Raw genomic sequence first — 12639 nt, forward strand, 5'->3', positions numbered from 1 at the left:
GAAGTTTCCTATCTTCTCTCACTTTTTTCTTTCTCTACCTTCCAACTTTGTTAGTTATATTATTCTAAGTTTGCCAAGGTTTAAAACATTCAGTTCTATGATTGTAATCATCATATTTGCTTATAATTAGAACTACATTAAGACAGATTCAGTGTTTACCATGAGCTTTACATCACTACTTCTATATTACTAGGTTCTTCATTTGGTTTTCTATTATTTTTCTTTTTGATATTTAAAGGTGCCTGCTTTGTGCCTTTAAATTAAATGCAACTTGGCTGGGTATAATACACTTGGCTCATACTTTCTTTTCCCTAGAACTTTATAGCCATTTTGTAATCATCTTTTGGCATGGAATATTATTGTGGAGACTTCTGAGGCCAGCCTGGTTCCCTTCCCGCCCCACCCCCAGCCTTGGGGGTTGCTTGATTTTTATGCATAATATTTTAATTGTTAAAATTCAAAACCTTCACCAGAACATGGCTTGGTGTTGAAAGCTGTATTTCAATTTTTCCTGAAAAACAGGTGTTCTTTCAGCATGTAAGTTTAGTTCTTCCCTCATTTTGGAGATAAACTTTCTGTATATTGGAATAATTTTTCTATTTTATTTATTAGCTTCTTATACTAACTGTGGATCATCTTTGTTCTCAATATCCATTACCATCTCTGAATTTTCTTTAATCTCTTTTTCTTTTGCATTTGCTATGATTATCTTACTATAATAAAAGCCTTTTCTGTATATTAGTGTCTGTGACTTCAGCCACCACTTAACACCATTTCCATTCTGTGTCTGGTGTCTGGAGAGGTTTATCTTGTTCTGAGTGCAACGTATGTCATTAAAGACATTTTAAAACTTGCTCTGTCATTGTATTAGCGTGTTTGGGGAAGGACAGTGGAGGGAGGAAAGGATGGGTTTGTGTCTTTAAAGTTTTAACCTGACCAGAATTCTAAGTTTTACAAGCTATTCTGTAGCTAACTTCTTATTCCTAATAATGTTTATTTGGGGGTTTTCTCTCTTTTTATTTCTTTCCTTCAGATTTCCCTGAGGCTGTTTCTTCTTTGCGGGACCATTTTCCGTTTTCCTAAAGTAGAATTTTGGAATTCCTTAATGAGAATCTATTGGTAGAAAATGTTCTCTTTTATTTGGAATGGTCTTCATTTTACCATTGTTGTTCCTTCTCATAGAGTGATGCCTAGGATTATTCAGTACAATGTAGAAGGGAGTGGTAAAAATGGAAATGACAATTCGTTGTCCAGTCAGGAAAATAAAAACCATTCTTGGTATTTCAACTGAGAAAATGTATTAATAGAATAGCTTTGTTACAGAGGTAATGATGAATAGAGAGCCAAACAAATATGCTTCAGATAAAAAAATAAGTACCAGTCATATTATTATTAAGAAGTTTATAAAACCAGTACCAACATGGTAATGGTATAAAAATAAGCACATAGACCAATGGAAGAGAATAGAGAACCCAGAGATAAAGCCAAGCATTTGCACCCAACTGATCTTCGACAAAGCAAAGAAAAACAAAGTGAAAGAAAGGACACCCTATTTAACAAATGGTGCTGGGATAATTGGCAAGCCACGTGTAGAAGAATGAAACTGGTTCCTCATCTCTCACTTTACACAAAAATCAACTCAAGATGGAATAAAGACTTAAATCTGAGACTTGAAACTATAAAGACTCCAGAAGATTACATTGGTAAAACTCTTCCAGACATTGGCTTAGGCAAAGACTTCATGACCAAGAACCCAAAGGTAAATGTAACAAAAATGAAGATAATTAGATGGGACTTAATTAAATTAACTAAAAAGCTTCTGCGCAGCAAAGGAAACAATCAGCAGAGTTAACAGGCAACCCACAGAGTGAGAGAAAATCTTCACAATCTATACATCCGACAAAGGACTAATATCCAGAATCTACAAAGAACTCAAATCAGCAAGTGAAAAACAAACAATCCCAGCCAGGCATGGTGGCTCACACCTGTAATCCCAGCACTGGGAGGCTGAGGCGGGTGGATCACTTGAGGTCAGGAGTTCAAGACCAGCTTGGCCAATATGGTGAAACCCCGTCTCTATTAAAATTACCAAAAATTAGCCAGGCATGCTTGTGCGTGCCTGTAATCCCAGCTACTTGGGAGGCTGAGGCAGAAAAATCACTTGAACCTAGAAGGTGGAGGTTGCAGTGAGGCGAGATCATGCCACTGCATTCTAGCCTGGGAGACAGAGCAAGACTCTGTCTCAAGACAAAACAAAACAAAACAAAACAAAACAAAATCCCACCAAAAAGTAGACTAAGGGCAAGAATAGACAATTCTCAAAAGAATATGTACAAATGGCCAACAAACATATGGAAAAATTCTCAACATCATTAATTTTCAGGGAAATCAAATGAAAACCACAATGCAATACCACCTCACTCCTGCAAGAATGGTCATAATAAAAAAAACACAAAAAACCAAAAACGAAAACAGACATTAGCGTGGATGTGGTGAAAGGGGAACACTTTTACACTCTTAGTGGGAATGTAAACTAGTACAACCACTATGAAAAACAGTGTGGCGATTCCTTAAAGAACTGAAAGTAGATCTACCATTTGATCCAGCAATCCCATTCCTGGGTATCTACCAGAGGAAAAGAAGTCATATGAAAAAGACGCTTGCACGTGTACGTTTATAGCAGCACAATTCGCAAAAATATAGAACCAGTCCAAAGGCCCACCGATGAATTAGTAAAGAAAATGTGGTTTATATATACCATGGAATACTGCTCAGCCATAAAAAAGAATGAATTAATGGCATTCCCAGCAACCTGGATGGAATTGGAGACTATTATTCTAAGTGAAGTAACTCAGGAATAGAAAACCAAACATCATATGTTCTCATTCATAATTGGGAGCTAAGCAATGAGGACACAAAGGCATAAGAGTGATACAATAGATTTTGGGGAATCAGGGGAAAAGGTGGGAAGGGGGTGAGGGATGAAAGATTACACACTAGGTACAGTGTACACTGCTTGGGTGATGGGGGCACCAAAATCTCAGAAGTCACCACTGAAGAACTTATTCGTGTTACCAAACACCACCTGTTCTCCAAAAACCTATTGAAATAAAAATAAATTTTAAAAAATAATAAATAAATAAAATAGGGAGATTAACTTGGATTACTGAGGTGGGCCTAATATAATCACAAGGGTCTTTAAAGTGAAACAGGGAGGCAGAAGAGAAAGTGATAGTGATGAGGCATGAGAAGGAATTGGCTCAATATTTCTGGCTTTGAAGATGGAGGAATGGCATCATGAGTCAAGGAAAGCAGGTGGCCTCTAAAAGGTGGAAGAGACGTGGAAATGGCTTCTTCCCTGGAGCCTCCAGAAAGAAATGCATGCTTACCAACACCCTGATTTTAACCCAGTGTGGCTCATTTTGGTTGTTAGACCTCCTGAACTGTAAGAAAAGAAATTTATGTTGTTTTAAGCTACTAAGTTTGTGGAGACTTCTTAGAGCAGCAGTAGAAAACTAATACATTAAGGTCATCATTTGCTGTGAGCATTACTAACCCCTGAATAATCAGGAGAGGAAGAACCAGCTGGGGTATTCTCATTAACAATTTATTTGCACTCCCACTTTCCTTTTGGTCATTTCTTTGTTAGTATCACCACTAAAAGATGAGCAGAGACTGTAAACTCAATGAATCTGGTGTGCTTAATTTTATGTTACATTAGCACGGCTTCAAGAGGAAGGCTATCCTTCCATGGGTAAGTCTGACCAGGAGTTAGTAGTGGTTTGAGTTACTGATGCTTTCCCTTACTCTCAGTATCTCAGTGGCTACTGTTTCCTATTTCCTGCTTATATTCCAGGAAGAATAGAAATAAGACAGCAGGTGCAGAGGTTTGTGACCACACTGACTTTTTTTTGTTTTTGTTTTTTGCCTGTGGTAAATTCAGTTTTGCCCACGTGTTAGGCATACAAAGGGAAATCAATGCAAGTCTTTCATCACGAAAATACTTAGCTCAGCGGGTGTATTATTAACAGTTTGTTATGGCTGCCATGATGAAGTATCACAGACTGGGCAGCTTAAACAACTGAAATTTACTTTTCGGCCGGGCGCGGTGGCTCAAGCCTGTAATCCCAGCACTTTGGGAGGCCGAGACGGGCGGATCTCGAGGTCAGGAGATCGAGACCATCCTGGCTAACACGGTGAAACCCCGTCTCTACTAAAAAGTACAAAAAACTAGCCGGGCGAGGTGGTGAGCACCTGTAGTCCCAGCTACTCGGGAGGCTGAGCCAGGAGAATGGCATAAACCCGGGAGGCGGAGCTTGCAGTGAGCAGAGATCCGGCCACCGCACTCCAGCCTGGGTGACAGAGCGAGACTCCGTGTCAAAAAAAAAAAAAAAAAAAAAAAAAAAATTATTTTTCACAATTCTGGAATTTAGAAATCCCAAGTCAAGATGTTGGCAGAGTCAGCTTCTGAGGCCTCTGTCCTTGTCCTATAGATGGTCATCTTCTTCCTATGTCTTTATGTGGTCCTCCCTTTGTCTGTGTGCTTCTTATGAGGACATCAATCATCTCGGATGAAGTCCCACCCATATGACCTCATTTTACTTTAATTACCTCTTTAAAGGCCTTACCTCCTAAAACAATCACATGCTGAGGTACTAGTGGTTAGAATTTCAATACGAATTTTGTTCACAGTTCACAATCCAGGCCATTACACCAGGCATAAAGGCTGTTAAATAAGCATACGGAAAATCTTCAGAAAAGCTTAAATGAAAATAAGTACTTAACTTCATATCCAGTATTTGTGCACAAGAGAAAATTTACAGCTAAATAGATTTCAAATGATGGGAGTTCTTCAGTAAAGACATACCTAGATTTCTGTAATTAGTTTTACAAGGAAATGAGAAAACTGCATTTATATTAAGCCCTGATAATGATAAAATGAAGCAAGCACTGGCATAAAAATAGTAAGCTCCATGTTATAAAATGCATAAATAGAAATGTTTGCAAGAACAATCATACAAAATGGCAAGCCATTAAAATAATTATCTAAAGAAATGATTATTTCTTGAAGTAAAAGACAACTATGGAAATACGCACTAATTAACCTGTCTAAAATGAAAAGAGGTAATGTGAAGCTCAAAAACACTCCTGAAGAAAAATTTAGAAATTAATAGTTCATTGTTACAATAGAAGGATGAGCACTCTTGAAGTATCAAATCCTTTAAATATGAATATTTAGAGCATTATGTTAGGGATAATCTGAACCAATATGAGAAATGAGAAGGAAGTAGAAACACTTTTGAGAAACTATTAAATGAATCAATCTAGCAGTTTCTTAGTAAACATCCAGTGTGAGTAGACTGGTGGATATATTCCTCCCCAATTTGCTCTGCTCCCACCACCCAGAAACCAACCCAAACACATAAAAACTAGGAATCTATAAGCATCTCTTGTATCAGCAGAAAATAAATCAGGAGATGAGGGCACCAAGTGGAATTCAAGACTCAATCAATTGTCTTATCCATTGAAGGTACTTTAATTTTGCAGTTATTGATTAATTAAAAAACACAGTTGTTGTCAGCATTTCCTAGCTACAGTAGTGCATAGGAAATTCCATTCTAAACAAAGAAGTAATTAATGAAATAACAACACACCTTAACATTTTACATTGATAGGTTACAGTTTACAAGGTGCTTTCACATACATTATTTCATTTGATTCTTACAACAAGCAGAAAAAACAGTGGGAAAGAAATTTTTTTTTTCAGGCTTACAATGAGTATTTTCAGGCCAATGGGCAGTTAACACAAGAATATACCAAGAATGAGACAGCAATACCCATAAGCCACAGTATCTTTTTTGGTAGGTTGACAGTTTGATTCAACTGGGTGTTCAGCATCAGTGAGTGAGAAAGGAATTAGGACAGACACCAAGTTCTTATGATATTCAAATAATTTTAAGAACACTGTCAGAGATAAGAAGAAAGATGCCCTAAAATATATTGCCTTACTAAGACTTACTTCAAAGCAACATACCCTTCAAAATTTCAGATGAAAAGACAATCTTGTCATCAACTGTGAAAGTTAGGAGGAATTTTACAAACTGCCTAATCCAGTTCTTCTATTTTACAGACAAGAGAACTGAGGCTGAGATCATACTGATAGTTTTCCAGCCTGAAATTCAGATGTCTTGACTTTCAGTCTAGGGCTCCTTCTCATACAATGCCATCTCTTAATTATTTACTGAGCATAACATAGTATCTTCTGTTTCAAATAATGTAATTTGAGGTTAAATACTGATTTATGCTACTTACTTCTTATTCAAGTTTATATCTTGTTCTTGGCTAAATTGTGGCTGAAACTGGGAATTCTACATACCTTAAAAATATTCTAATTTAGAGTACTTGATTGGTCAGAAATTGACTCCCTTGACGTATTCGCTCATGATAAGCTTGCTCACGGCCTTTAAATAGAGAGTAAAATGGAATGGCTGACTAGCCCTCAAAAACCAATGTATGTCTAGGGGTCATCTACCTAAGGTAGATTCTACAGCTGGGCACTAGTAATTTCATAGAAAAAAATATTTTTTTTAGAATTCATAGAAATCTTTTTGATTACTGAAAACTAAATTGTAATAATCAAATTGTCATCCCCATGACTTATTAAAATAATTTTACAATAATATACAACAAAGCTACCATAGAATTTATAGTTTACATATAGAATACATTGGTCAGCATGTTCTTGGGTCTAAATGAAATACAAGAAAATTAAAATATTTTATACAAATGATGTTTTAAATTTATTAACATGACGATATGTCTTTGTTACATAAAACTTGCTAGAGCAGAGTATTTTAATTTTTTTCTTGCACGTTTTAAATATAGATGGACCAGTGAAATCAATATCAGCATTTACGTGACATTACCATGCAGAAACACTTGATAACCAAAAGACATATAGATTGGTAGAAAGAACATCTCAGACAGGATTTTTTTATGTCTTCAAAGGTTTTACAAGGGTGTGGTACAGATGAAAAGAAGTGGTGTGAGTGACCTACCTGCACCGATAATAAAGCAAATGGAATGATTATATACATTAAGATCAGCTTGATTAAAAACAACAAATTTTATATGCATGTAAATTGATCATTAAAATGAACCCAGTTTAACCCTTCTTGTGTGTTGTTTTAAGGTAGGTCACTGAAACGCAGAGATAAAATCAGATGGGGAAAATTAAAAGTAAAGAAAAAACCAGAAAAACAACTGGGTTAAGCCATGGATTCTCAACAAACACTGAACTAAATGTGCAAAAGTGCTTGAAATTTCCACCTGACAGCAATGTTGTTAAGTCAGTTGGCAAAAAAAAGTGTAGAAAAAAAACTAACCTCTCAAATACCAAAATTGTATCTGCATGATCGATCAGACATTCTGTTTACTGACAGAAAAGAGGTTAGAAATTATGAAATATCTGAAAATATCATACCTCAAAATTAAAATACAATTGTGGCAGTTTTACACACTTTGTTCCCTTTCCTCATTGATGAGGCATGGGATGAAAGCAGAAGTTGCAGCAGTGCCCCTACCCTAGGCTCACAAATATAGTATACCAGAATAATTAGCTGGAAACAACTTCTTTTTAAGGGTTACAGAACAAAACAAACGTAAACCCTCATTTAAATATGAATACCTCTATAATGTTTTCAATAACCAAGCCATTTTTTGACTTTGCAAAGTGTAAGTATTTATCCAAACCAATGTTCTTTTTAGTTTGCTTATTTTCATTTAAAAAGTTTATGATGAGGACTATTAGAGAAACTGTAAAATTTGTCACTTTCATTAACCATGTTCTATTAAAATACTGGCTAAAATCCTTAAGGAACAGTTAAGGTTTAGAAAACTTAGAACTCTTCTCTAATACCTACAGAAATGCTGGTACCAAGTGAGAGAATCTGGGTGATGATCCATATCATTAGTTTTTCCTGCTGAAAGTGACACATTTGTCACACTACACAGGCTGGTCACTTCATTACTCAAAGGGAGGAGGATATAAAAGGAGGGAAAGGGAACTAGAACCTCTGATCTACAGCCATCCAAATTTCTGGGTCTAGCTGTACTGTATTAGTCTACCAAAATTTACTGCCGGAATAGTGAATTCCAAGAAAGTTAGTTTTAATTTGTATAAATTTCCTTGGTGATAAGACAGTCTATCTTCAAAAATTACCAAGAGTTTTGGCAAAACCGAGTCTGAGCTACTCAAAGTAAAAATAATTATTAGAAAGTTTATCTTCAAGCCATTGACCAACAACAATATTGGCAAGAACTACTAAAAGCAACACTTATCCTTCCCTTCAAATATCACGTAGCCATAACACTGCCCATCTGAAACACCAACAAAATAAAATGGAGCACTGTTTAGAGAAAACCAATGAAACTGGAAAAGGAAGAAATGGATGTAGGAGAGGAGAAAGACAACCCAAAGATAAGTAAGAAAGTGGTCTAGTACTGTGTTATGGCACAGACAATGCTTGCTTAGCGGTGCCTTGTTACATAGGTGGATGCAGAGTGCACACACGGGATGATGGCAATAAAGACCTCACTCAGTCGTTGGAATGAAGGAACTAGGTAACTGCTTCAACAAGGACGGTCTCAGCTCTACCTTATCTCTCAACAGAGCGCAAACACTGAGTGTGAGCTCGGATGTCATCTTGTTCCTCTTTAAAATTCACCAAATTCTTTTGCACATTTTTCTGTTATAGAGACACGGATATCTTCTTCTTCATAGTCATCAAAGTTGCTGGTATCTCCAGAGCCTCTAAACTTTGGTATGAATGGAGCTTCAACCTATAATTGACCGAGAAAGAAAAATAAGAAAAAAGAAAAAAAAATTCCTGAGAGTTTCCAAACACCAAGAAAAATAAATTCCCACTGTTATTACATGGTGGAATCCTTAGATGCCATTAGGTTCCTAAAATGTAACAGGGCTAGAAGCAGCAGCAAACAGTAGGTTAGCTATTAACCTCAACATTTTGATTCAAGGAAGTATGCAGGTCAACAAAATACTTAAGAAATTTCTGGGATAATTAACTGTTGGCATCAAAATCCTGGCTCCTAAGGTTACAAAACTTAAGTGTTAATGTTTAGTTCCTTGTTTTTAAGACCTTATCTTTTCCTATTCCTTTTGTAAAAATTCTTTTCTCCTGAAGTTACAGATAAATCTCAGACTTACTTTTAATTGCTTTCCTTTTTTAATTCCCAAGTTTGTTTTGTTTAAAATATCTGGCCATCAAAACTTTCTGAGAGGTTGGAAAGAAACATATCTCTTTTAGAATTAGAGAATTGTTAAACCTTAAATATTTTTCTCCTTTGATCCTAAAAGTAAAATGTCTTCCCACTACTTTGAATATGGTCTTCCATAAAGATTAAATGTGGGTACTGAATACGTTTGAGGAAAAGATTTTAAAAGTTAAAAAAAAATCATAATCTGCACAGCCTTTAGAGAATTTACAAACAATTACAGTCGCTTTATTTTGTTCTCAATACAACACTGTGAGGAAGGAAGGACAGGTGTTCTTACTCCCATTTTACAGATTATAAAAGAGTCGACCAAATTCACATGACGGATAAGCGGCTAAAGCAGCTTTCAAATTCATGATTCTCCACTTCTGGCCCAGAGCTCTCCAAGGGTTTTTAATTTATATCTCTTTCAGTAAAACATTTTCTAGTATACATAATCAATATATATGGTTATTTACTTACAAATTATTTAGATGCATGACTATACTAAGATATATACACACAAATAAGGTATTGAAAAAGAATAAGGTAAAAATAAGCAGGAATGGGACTTCTAATATTATCTTTTTGTTTGAGAGCTGGTTGCCTTGCATGCCCTGCTTTGGGGACTGCTGTTTTGCACTGTCCAGAAGAATGAGATAAGCAGACAGTTGCTTCATGTCTAGCCAGCCAGCAATTTAGAATAACAAACCTATTGGGGCAATCACATGTAGAAAATGATTGTACAGTTTGAGTTGTTCAGGCCACTTCTTTCTTCGGCCTTTTTTCTTCCCTGATGCGTTTGCAGATGTATCAGAGAATAAAGAAGACAATGAAAACTATTCATATTTACTATGATTTTTGCACCGCTGTGCATAGTTATAATAGTTGAGAAGATAAGAAAACAAATGGTTAAAGTACTCTATTATTCTTATTTGTAAATTATCCAGGGATCCTTACATCTGTTTCATTGATAATCAAGATTTGGCTGTCAATCAATTTGTCCATTACTACAACCTGTACGTTACAGTGTGCCACTTGTTGGTAGGTTAGCTGTTTATTACCTGGGAAAAGTCAAGCCCTTTGAAAAGCACATAAACTCTAAATGAGTAGTGGCAGTCCAGTTCTACTCCATTTTGGGAATAATTATTAAAAATTAAATACATAACATGAATAGATTAGTAAATGATTGCCATTTGGCAGAAGATTTTATTTGTAAATATAAATATGAAAAGATGCAAATACATCATAAATCTTTAAGATACTAATAAAGCTGACAAGCCTCAAGGCAATCTAAAAAATATACCTCGAAATAGCATTAATTAACAATAAATACAACAATAAAGATAATATAAGCAATGATAATTAGAAAGGGAAATGGATGATTTTATTGGAAATATAAATTTCTTAAATTGACTCAAAAAGTAAAAACTCAAAAAGACCAATATCTAAGAATTAGTTTGTTAAAATTTATAAGGAATAGATATAAGATAACTCTATGTTCCTAAATTTTCTGCAGAATAAAAGGATGGAAACTTTCTAAACTCATTTTACGAATCCCATATAATCCCAACTTCAGAAAAACATAAACTATAGATTAATAAAACTTATGACTATGGAAGTAAAAACACTTAATAAGATTTTGGCAAATATATTTCAGGCAAATATTCAAATGTTAATAACCCATGATTAAATGGTATTCATTCCAGGAAAGTGAGGATGTCTCCCTGATATAATTCATCACACTAACATGTCAAAAAAGACAAAATACAGTGTATTAGAAATCAACAATATTTTGTTAATCTGATAAAGAATACCTATCTCAGCCAAATGGCCAACTTTATATTTGGTGGCAAAACATGAAAGGCAACAAACTATAGAAATGATCCCTGAAAATATATTCTTGGGCATTTCCATTCAAAGCAGGAACAAGACAAGAAAGCTCAAGAGCCCTACTGCATTAAAATATTGTTTTAGACATTCTAATATATATAATAAAACAAAAATGGAAATGAGATGTAAATACTGAAAAAGAACAGACAAAATGATATGCCAATCTCCTGTGATTGTCAATAAAAATCCAAAGGAATCACTGAAAAATGTGGAAATCAATAACAGAATTTAGTAACATGGTCAATTATAATATAAACATAGAAACAATATGTTTTGCCCATATCCTACTATAATGGGAAAGCAAACACATTAATAATAGCAACCAAAATAAAAATTTAAGCAATAACTTTAAGACATAAATTCCTTCCTATATGGAGGAAGCGGGGGGTCTCTAAAACTTTACTGAATGACAAAAGATGTTTGAGTAAATGCAGAAGCAACATGTTCATAATGGCAACTTCTCAAGATTCAGGTTCTCTCCTAATTAATATGCAACTTTATTGTTAATTCCCAAATTCAATCAATCTTTAGAGAGACCAAACAAACAAACAAACCCCATAAACCATTGACAACTCTAATAAAAAAAGAAAGAGAAAACATACCAGGAGATAAGGATGATTTTCTAGGAAATATAAATTACCTAACTTGACTCTAAAATAATGCATATGGGGCAAGAGAACAGAACATTTGGAAAGGGTAAACAAAGGTGAAGAAACTGGACCCACCTAATATTAAAATATTTTAAAGCTACATAAAGCAGAGACATATACAGTACAAAAACAGACAAAAAGAACTAAAAAATAAAGATCAGGGCTTCAAGATGGCTGACCCAGAACTCTCCTCCACAAAGAAGGACAGTGAGTAATTACATGTTGAATAAAGCCTCTAAGAGAGAACACTGAAATTTAGCAGGGAAGTGACAGGGAACATCTGGAGCAGGGAAGCAAAAGGAAGTGAAGCCGCTGGCCTGGCTGGGACCAGCTGGGAGCCAGAAGAGGTTCTCCAGTGCGGGGAAAGGGTAACTGAGAGATCCCCAGTGGTCCATGTTTCCACCACAGACTTGCAATCCTAGCCATGTAAGATCCCCACAACCCTTGTGAATTCTGAGACAAGTATAGGGACCTGCCTGGAGTTCACACAACAGCCTTGTTCCAGAGAGGGAGTTTGTTCCAGGTCCCACACCCATTCCCAGGACCCAAGAAGCTGAAGCACAGTGCCACTTTGAGAAGCCAATTACCATTAGATGGTATGCATCTCTATACAACCTGGAGCCCAACTGACAGCGCCCCATGTCCACCACGGGGGCTCCAGTAGTACAGTGCTGGCTGGACCCAATGGTGCGGCTGGGTCCCCAGCACTCTAGCCCACACAGTGTCCTATACTCCAAAGAACAGGCAGGGCAGCCCACTAGGGAAGGCTGTTTCTGGGGCAAAGGAAGCCAAAGCATACACTCCCCAGAGCCTGAGAGCCACC

The 12639-nt window shown here is 36.0% G+C and overlaps 1 protein-coding gene across 8 annotated transcripts in view; it reads right to left on the reverse strand.

Annotated features, from left to right (window-relative positions):
* Positions 1-5508: 5508 nt before the first annotated feature.
* The window catches only part of LOC105482741 (protein kinase cAMP-activated catalytic subunit beta), a 165083-nt gene continuing 157952 nt past the window's right edge, over positions 5509-12639 (reverse strand). For all 8 annotated transcript variants that reach the window (XM_011743011.3, XM_011743006.3, XM_011743004.3 and 5 more), the window contains one exon: positions 5509-8841. In XM_011743011.3, coding sequence (XP_011741313.1) covers positions 8716-8841 — 126 coding nt within the window. In that variant the 3' untranslated portion in view covers positions 5509-8715. The remainder of the gene's footprint in view (positions 8842-12639) is intronic.

This window comes from Macaca nemestrina, chromosome 1, assembly GCF_043159975.1.
Source record: "Macaca nemestrina isolate mMacNem1 chromosome 1, mMacNem.hap1, whole genome shotgun sequence".
Lineage (NCBI taxonomy): Eukaryota > Metazoa > Chordata > Mammalia > Primates > Cercopithecidae > Macaca > Macaca nemestrina.